The 9,123-nt window shown below is 57.3% G+C and overlaps 1 protein-coding gene across 1 annotated transcript in view; it reads right to left on the reverse strand.

Annotated features, from left to right (window-relative positions):
* Positions 1-217: 217 nt before the first annotated feature.
* tle3a (TLE family member 3, transcriptional corepressor a) overlaps positions 218-9,123 on the reverse strand; it is a 26,210-nt gene continuing 17,304 nt past the window's right edge. Inside the window, exons 9-21 of the mRNA XM_064313791.1 lie at positions 9,034-9,050; positions 6,904-7,026; positions 6,753-6,803; positions 6,218-6,373; positions 4,974-5,106; positions 4,338-4,480; positions 3,735-3,826; positions 3,347-3,596; positions 2,541-2,788; positions 2,278-2,425; positions 1,446-1,596; positions 1,131-1,207; positions 218-757 (exon numbers count right to left, since the gene is read on the reverse strand). Coding sequence (XP_064169861.1) covers positions 650-757; positions 1,131-1,207; positions 1,446-1,596; positions 2,278-2,425; positions 2,541-2,788; positions 3,347-3,596; positions 3,735-3,826; positions 4,338-4,480; positions 4,974-5,106; positions 6,218-6,373; positions 6,753-6,803; positions 6,904-7,026; positions 9,034-9,050 — 1,697 coding nt within the window. The 3' untranslated portion in view covers positions 218-649. The remainder of the gene's footprint in view (positions 758-1,130; positions 1,208-1,445; positions 1,597-2,277; positions 2,426-2,540; positions 2,789-3,346; positions 3,597-3,734; positions 3,827-4,337; positions 4,481-4,973; positions 5,107-6,217; positions 6,374-6,752; positions 6,804-6,903; positions 7,027-9,033; positions 9,051-9,123) is intronic.

Below are 9,123 nucleotides of genomic sequence, written 5' to 3' on the forward strand. Positions count from 1 at the left end.
ACTGGCTCAAAAATACTTCTCCTGGGAAAAATGTTTTTAAATTCAATTTTCGGGTGAATTTACCCTGGAAATTGTAAAAAGCTGAAATAAAAGATCCTTTTCTTAAAAAAAAAAAAAAAAAAGCCCTATTCTACTTTACATCCCCAGAGTTACGTAGCAGAGAAGATAAAGAAAAAAAAAACAATCACAAGTGTACCAGGACACAGAAAAAAATAGATATATTTATAAAACGCCTTTATTACTCCAGTATTTACACTTTTCACAAGACTTCCAGCGAACGAGCCAGGTTAAAAATGAAGCGCCGCTTCATGTTCAGTTACGGAACGTTCTCATTGTGTAAAAACACAAAAAAACACCATGATCCCAGGAACAGAACAAAGAGGAGAAAAGCTGAGACAATATTTACTTCTCTAGTGCCGTAAGAACTGTGCTCAGTCAGGAAGTGTTAGCCGAATGAGCGGGGGTTCCGCAGTGGGGGGGCGGGGGGGGGGGTGAGGGGGGCTGAGATGGGCTCCGCCCCTCTCGCAGTGTGCAGTCCACATCCTGGGAGTCTGGAGGAGGGGTCAGTCAAGGAGGAGGAGGAAAAGGAGGAGGAGCCAGCATTCCCCCCGGCTCAGGCCTGCTGTTTTGTGGACGGCAGCCTGCAGGTCTAGTAGATGACTTCATACACTGTGGCCTTCTTGTCCCCGGAGCCCGTGACGATGTACTTGTCATCTGCAGAGATGTCGCAGCTCAAGACGGACGAGGACTCCTTTGACTGCAGAGGAAGGAGAGACACAAACAGCAGTGAGGGTTTGAGGCCTGGGGGGTGAGTGGGGCGGGTCTACTTGCAGTGCTGGGGGGGTGAGTGAGTGAGCAGGCTAGTGGCAGTTGAGCGGGTGAGCTAGCGGACGGCCGCGGGGGGGGGGGTGGTGGGGAGCGCTGAGGACAGGGCGGGGAGGCGATGCGTCGCGTCGGGCCGCACGGTTCGGGTTTCTGTAAGGTTAGCGCTCTGCGCCATAGACACTCCTCCCGCCAGCTCAGGTAAGCGTTATTTATTCAGGAGCACGCGGCTCCCCGTCCGGCATGGCCGCCGCGCGCGGCCCGCTAACCCCCTCCCGCCCCGGGCGCCCCACCGCCGATCGCCATACCTGGAAAATGCTGGCGCCGTACGGAGTCCTCCAGGCGTTGAGCAGGTTGTCCTTTCCAGTGCTCACAAACCATTTACCTGCACAGAGAACCAGGGCACAGTCAGAGCCCTGCAGAAGCCAGCCTAACAGCCTGAGTCCCCCTGAATAACACAGCCAGCTGCTGCCAGCGCCGCTACTCTACGATCAATCTGGCTTCAAAACAGAGGCTCTGCAGGGCAGGCACACACACACATGCTGCTAATCTCCCTGCGTTTTACACCATAGCTGTGTGAATAAAGGGGTGAGGGTGGTGTGGAGTGTGCGGGGCGGCCTCACCGCAGTAGGCAAACTTGAGGGAGAGCACGCAGCTCTCGTGCAGGTGCAGCTGGTACTTGTCGGGCTTGGTGTGGTGCAGGACCTCCACGTTGCTGCTCTCCATGCCCACGGCCAGCCACTCGCCCGTCGGACAGTAGCCCAGGGAGAAGATCTGCAGAGGGCACCGCACGGCACAGAATTACCGCCCTGTCCACCGCGCGCTGCTGAACGCCTGTGACACACGCTGCCATCGCAGGGCCGCACGTCGCCAGGGCAACGCTGCAGCAGGTCACATCATGGCAGCGCGAGCGCAGAGTCACAGCCGGAACATGCTCTTCAGTGGTGTGAGATTACGGCTGAGGTCATTTGAATACTGGTGATCGCGCTTCCTGTCGTTTGAACACTGGCAGATCACATTTCCTGTTTTCTGAGATTATGCATACGCCAAGTCAAAAGGACAAGGACAGGCTTGGGGTGGCTAGACTGAGCTGGGCTAGGCTGGGTAGGGGTGGGGGTAGGACAGGGCAGGGCAGGACAGGACAGGACGGGGCGGGGCGGGGCAGGAAGGGCAGGACAGGGCTGGAAGGGGTAGGACAGGGCGGGACAGGTTAGGACGAGGTAGGACAGGGCAGGACAGGGTAGGACAGAGCGGGACGAGGTAGAACGAGGTAGGACAGGGCAGGACAGGGCAGGACAGGGCAGGACAGGGCAGGACAGGGCAGGGCGGGGTAGGACAGGGCAGGACAGGGCAGGGCGGGGTAGGACAGGGCAGGGCGGGGCAGGGCAGGGCAGGGCAGGGCAGGGTAGGACAGGGCAGGACAGGGCAGGGCAGGGCGGGGCGACGGCGGCGCACCTGGGAGGTGAAGTCGTGCTGCTGCAGCTGCCGGCCCTCCCGCAGGTCCCAGGACCGCACCGTGTTGTCCAGGCCCCCGGTCCACAGCTTGGTGCCGTCGTGGGAGATGTCGATGCAGCTGGCGCCGTCCGTGTGCCCCTGGAACTGCCTGCAAACGTGCCGGGGGGGGAGGCGGGGTTACCGACCAGTCAACCGCAAACCCTGAGCGACGCCACTCCCTCTGTTCCAAAGCCCCTCCCCCTCCCGGACGCGGCTCCACCCACCTGACCAGCGTCTGGTTGTGCAGGTCCCAGACGGCGATGTTGCCGTCGCTGCAGCAGGAGAAGCAGACCTTGGCGTCGGGGCTGATGGCCAGGGCGTAGCAGGCGGGGGCGGAGGACGTGAGCTCGGCCTTGATGCGCGGCGTCTGGGAGGCCAGGTCCCAGATGGTCAGCGTGCTGGCCTCGCCGCCCACGATCAGCGTGCGCCCGTCCGGCAGCAGCTTGCAGGAGCGGATGTAGTTATCCCGGTTCTGCGCCGCGGAGAGAGGGGGGAGGGTCTTTTACAGAGAGGCCAGAGAGGCGCCTGCTCACGCCCTGCCCAACGGCAGGGCACTGCAGGGACTGCACACTGCCTTCAAACCGCTCAAACAGATCAACAGCGCCGGGACTTAAAGGAACGAGCGCAGAGAATTACCCTCATTAAGACCTCAGACAACTAATCACAATCCCACATCTCTCTATAAAAACAGAGGACCGAGTTTCACACTGTGAGAAGCCTACAGATGATTTCTGCTGAAAAGTAGCGCTGGAGCGGTCAGCCTGGGTGCCACGACCATGGTGCGACAGGGTGTTGACTGCTTTAAGAGTATGGTGTGGTGTGGTGTGGTCTGATGCAATGCAATTCACTTTACGGTCATGTTACAGTCATGCGAGTTCATACTACGGTCATGTGAGTTTGTGTTAGATTGCCTGAGTTCATATTACGGTCGCGTGAGTTTGCATTACGGTCATGTGAGTTTGCATTACGGTCATGTGAGTTTGCGTTGCGGTCGCGTGAGTTTGCGTTGCGGTCGCGCTGCGGGCCGTACCAGGCAGTCCAGCTGGGACACGGGGCTCTTGCTGCCGGGCTGGCTGATGTCCCAGATCTTGACGCAGCCCTTGCCGCCGGTGTAGACGTGGCGGGTGGGGTTGCTGATGGTGACGGCGCACACCACCTCGCCGTGGCTCAGCGTGTTGATCTGGCGGGCGTGGCGGGGGATGCCCGGGCCAATCAGGGCGTCCGGAGGAAAGGGCACCGGCTGCATCTGTCCGTCAGCGCTCACGTGGAAGGAGTACGCCCTGCGGGGAGGAGCCAACAGAGATGAACCAATCACAGCAAACCAAACGACACTGTCATTCACAGTCTCTCCTGTTTCCACCTTCTACAGCGCAGATGCAAGGCTGGGGTCAGGACTCTTTAAGGGCGGGGGGACTTACGGTTTTCCGCCCGAGATGGAGGTCAGGCTGGCGGGAAGGCCGGGCGCTCTCATGTGTGGGTGGGGATCGAACCCGGCCTGCAACACGCGAACAGTGAGTCACTGAGCGCGCCCAGTCCGCGATGCAACACAGCGCAGCGTGCAATTACCCCATACACAATTACGCAGAATCCACTGCACTGCTATCGCACAGCTGTGACAAACATCAATTACAGCCGAAATTAGACGCTGTCAAATTACAAACGATACTACCTGTAATCATGTGTCACGCGCCCGCACCCTGAGGGAGCAGTGGGTCCGCGCTCAGGCGTCAGAGCTGAGCTCGCTCAGGAGCCAGGCTCACGCGCGGTGCTATATCTCTCCCTAAATGCCCTCATTTGTTCTGATTCCTTAGGTTCACACTTCACTGTAAAATCTCAACTGGGCAGAAATGCACAGCTGGGAAAGTTTCTAAATGAAAAGGAAGTGGCGGCAAAGTGGACAGCCGGAACAGCCCGTTTAACACAGACAAACAGAGGGAGAACAGAAGAGACAGGGAGGGAGAGCAAGATGGACAGAGAGAGAGGGAGAGAGAGAGAGCGAGAGAGGGAGGAGAGGGGCTCACAAGGGCTCCTCGAGGAGGGCGCAGCGAGGCCATCTGGGGGAGAGTGGAGGCAGGCGTCACCCAGGGCTGGTCGAGGCGCATTTCGGTGCCCATCATGGCGAAGGGGGTGGCGTAGGAGCCCGCGATGGGCGGCCCGAGGCGGGCTTCGAGAGGGCGCCCACCGGCGAGGTGCTCCCGAGCACGAGGAGGGTGTGGAACTGCGTCGCGGGGAGGGTGTGTAGCTGCAGACTGAAGAGTGTGTTGTGTGTACACATCTGGACTTAGCGTGGGCATGGTGCGTAGCCTGCAGTACATACATGAGTTTGTTGTGTGTATGATGTGCATGTTAAGAACGGATACCATGAATTCTACAGGACTACATAAGCACAAAATTTAATTAGTTCATTTATATTTTTGCAGGCTGTTCAACCATTAGTATAAATAGTGAAATCCATGATATTTTTTCATATAGGCTTCACATTGTTGTGTGCATAGTTATAAGTGTAGTCGTTTAAGTTTTTGCAGTGTTGTGAACGATGTTGTGTTGATAAGTGAAATGTGTGTGTGTTGTGATGTTTGGTGTGTGTGAATGTGTTGTGTGTGTATAGGTGTGTATAGGTGAATGTGTGTGTTGTGTGTGTATAGGTGTGTATATACCTAATGCCTCCATGCCGGGGGGCTTGCCCACGATGGGTCGGAGTCCCGGGGTGGTGCTGGTGCCTGGGGTGGGGGCATCGTTGCGTGGGGTGGGGGTGTTGGACTTCAGCCCCGGCGTGGTGGACTTGTCATTCTGTAAGAGATGAGGGGGGGGGGGAGAAAGGTCAAAAAACCAAAATAAGAGGAAAAGCCTAAATCCAGAGTGACAATTTGAGTGCAAGCTCAACGTAATCCAATCTAATTCTGACAGCTCATTATTGCTGTGGAGCTATAAACCTCTATTTATACCAAAACCCATCACAGCTACAAGGAAGATGGTGGCCCTTTTTTATCCCCCATTTCACTTTAATCTCTCCCCAAGCCAAAAGCCCTGACTAGTAAAGCACAGTGATATATTAGCCGGGAGGATGTGACTGATCCTGCTATAGGAGCGAACAGCAATATCCCTGACACACACTCATTTATTTACAGCAGGGCCCGGGAAACCAATTGACATTTATTTCTGAGCCATAAAAAAGATTGAAGGAGCGGGTCAGCGGCTGCTCTTAATGCGCACATCCCCCTCCTGCGCTCAGCGCAAAGCCGCCATCACACACTCACACACACGCACACGCACGGACACACACACACACACACACGCACTCACACCACGCACGCACGACACACACACAGACACACACACACGCACGCACGCACGCACTCACACACACGCACGCACTCACACACACGCACGCACTCACACACACGCACGACCCACACACGCACGCACTCACACACACGCACACTCTCACACACACACACACGCACGCATGCACGCACACACTCACACACTCACACACACACTCACAGACACACACACATCACACACACACACACACACACACACCACACCACGACACACACACACACGACACACGCTCACACACACACACACACACGCACGACACACACACACACAGCACACCTCACACACACACACACACACACACTCACCCCAACACACACACACACACACACACACACACACACACACACACACGACACAACACGACACAGACACAGCACCTACACACACACACACACTCGCACCACCACACACACACACACACACACCCACAGACACACACACTCACATACACACACACACACACACTCACACACGCACGCACGCTCACACTCCCCCCCTCCCCTCCCCTCCACAAAGGCCCTGGGCAGCGAGCTCCCACCCCCGCTGTAGCGCGTACATGGACGTGCTCCTTGGTCTTGGAGGAGGGGGTGCTGCCGGAGGAGGCCACGGAGGCGGGGCTGTTGGGGGCGTCTTTCTTCTGTTGGGGGCGGGACTTGTCCAGGCCGTTCTCTGGCGGGGAGTGGGCGGGGCTGACGCGCGGGGTGGCGGGATCCTGTACGGCAGACCAGAGGAAAGGGGGTTCATTCATATGCACGCACAAACACAAATGCACACATCACACACACACACACAGACAGACAGACACACACACACACAATCGCTCCCTCAATAAGAGGCTTCCATCTGGTGTGACCAATCAGACAGCCCCAGTCATCTGAGGCCAAAGTTACCCAAAGATTTACCACAGTCAGCGTCACACAGCGTGCTTCCCCGAAGCACACACACTCAGCCATTTAAGCCCTGGTCAAGATGGAACCCCTGACCTCACAGCACAGGAATCCGGCCCTTCCGCTCAAATCTGCCTTCAGTCCAGAGTGCTCCACACCATTCAGCCCTGCATGCAGCGCAAGGACAGGCACTCTCACACTTACCTCATTGGACACGTCCACCACCAGGTCATCGCTCTTGTCCCCGTCGCTGTCCTGTAGAGTAAAGCAGAGAGTTACAGCCAGCCTGGGGACCGCATCGGTGGTGTTCGTGGTGACCGCGAGCGGGCAGAGGGGGGGAGGGGGGGTCACTCACGTATCGGCTCATGCTGTCCTTCTCCTCCAGCTTGCGCTTCTTGGAGTCCAGGCTGTAGTCAGAGGAGCCGCGGTGCTTCTCACTGCCCGCGCGCAGGCTGTCCGGCGGGGACACCGAGTTATTCTGGAGGAGCGAAACACACACACACACACACACACACACACACACACACACACACACACACGCGCACACACCACAGACAGCACTGAATTAGCAACCGCCCGCTACGAGCCACACACACAGTGGAGACTGCGGGGAGGGAGTGGGCGGGAGGCGTGTGCAGTTACAGAATAAGGTGTCCGTGGATGCAGCGCGTCACAGCAACACTAAACACAGCTCTCTCTCCTGTGAGGCTTGCTCAAGGTGCACAAGCCAAATATAAACAGAACAACTTGTTTTCCAGCACCAGGACAGGCGTGCACTCCCCAGCCTAGGTCAGTTTATTGTGGTTTTGACTCAGAGTATTTTTCCCATATTTATGGTTTGGACACACGGGGATGAAACGCCCTGAGTAAACGCATCCATGGGTGGTCATGGCAACAGAGACGGACAACAGCAGGGCTAGTGATCCGAAAGGCCATGGCGGCACGCTTGGCACCCCTCCCGACCGCGCTGGCACTGAGCACGCCCACCGCAACCTAGGCGTCACAGGCCAACCCATCTCCCATCACGGGAAGAAGCCAAACCAGAAAGGAAACTGAAGCCCTCTCACTGGAAGTTAAGCAGCTGAAAGGGGTCTGTTTGGGGCCGCCGTCCCGGGACAGTGCGAAAGCACAGGCTGGGCCGCTCTCTCTCTGGAGGCAGCGGGACCGGGCGAGCCGTCCGCCGCCGCGTCAGGCGCCCAACTGAGCGCGCTCAGTGTGTCCCGGTCCGGGCGGCGCGCCAACCTCAGCTGTCCCACTGTAGCCTCCGCACGGGGGCCGCGGGGAGGTGGCGCTGGCAGATTCTGGGCATGCTCGGGCAGGCTGGCGCTCAGAGCGGCCGATCAGCACCAGCGCCAGTCTGACAGCTCCCTTTCTGTCCGCCTCTGGCCGGGGGAAACGGGCGCGCAGGCCCGTCCCCCAAAAACACAAAGGGGACGCGGCCGGGGAGCGCTCGGGCCTGGCGGAAGCCCCTCCAGACGCCGCCGCGTTCTTGGACGGGACACAAAGGGCCCGGAGTCTTCCTGACTCTTAAAGCTGCTCTCCCAGCTCGCTCATACGCACATCAATGCTGCCATTGTGGACAGGAATTTGCACCACTTCCCCCCGCCCACCCCCTCCTCACCCCCACTCGCCCTCCCCCCCCGCCGAACAAATAGAGATGGATGGCCTGCTGAAGCGGTGAGGGGCGGGGCCGGCTGTGCCGCCTGACCTTTAAAGGCATGCTTAACGTGACTCAATAACCAAAGTGGCCGCGGCCGCTATCCGATGACCCGGCGGGGGCGGGGGGCGGGGCGGCCCCGCTAATCAGCGCAGGGCTTGCTTTTCTTCAGACATGACTGCACCCATTCATGGGGCCCATTCAAATGAAACCCAATCTTACGGCCCCATCACAATCTATCAGGAAGATTTAAGCCACTCTAATAAATGGCTTACAAGGCCAGGGGATGCAACAAAGACAACAATTCTGCATTTGTATTCATAAATATTTACTGGAAACAGGAGAGATGGAGAGAAAGAAATGGAGAGAATGAGACAGAGAGAGAGAGAGCGAGGAGGAGGGAGCAGAAAGATAAAGGGGGGAGAGGGAGAAAGAGGGGGAGACTGTGGGAGGGATAAACCCTTTAAGATGGAGAGTCAAAGTCTTTTTTAATTGTGATGAAATTACAGAGCCTCTAATCCGCAGCCTGTGATTCCAGTCATTTTCCACACGGGTTACATGGCAAGGGCTCATTTTACAGACTTCAGTCCCAATTTATCATTTTCATTCAGAAGGGCTTAAGGAGTACAGGTTGTGTGTGTGTTCTACTCTCAGGCATGAGCTCTGACCAGCGCACAGAGCTGGCCACAGCCACACACAGAGCCGCGACACGTCACACACATAGAGCCTCGACGTGTCACACACACACAGCCTCGATGCATCACACACACACAGCCACAGCCACACACACACACAGCCACAGCGCGTCACACGCAGGTGTCCACTCACCGTGCTCGACTCGCGCTCTTTTATCAAAGGAATCGCCAGCGGGGAGTGAAAGGATGATTGGCCAGGAAAGAGAAAGAAAAAAACGGAAGT

This window comes from Anguilla rostrata, chromosome 16 (assembly GCF_018555375.3).
Source record: "Anguilla rostrata isolate EN2019 chromosome 16, ASM1855537v3, whole genome shotgun sequence".
Taxonomy (NCBI): Eukaryota; Metazoa; Chordata; class Actinopteri; order Anguilliformes; family Anguillidae; genus Anguilla; species Anguilla rostrata.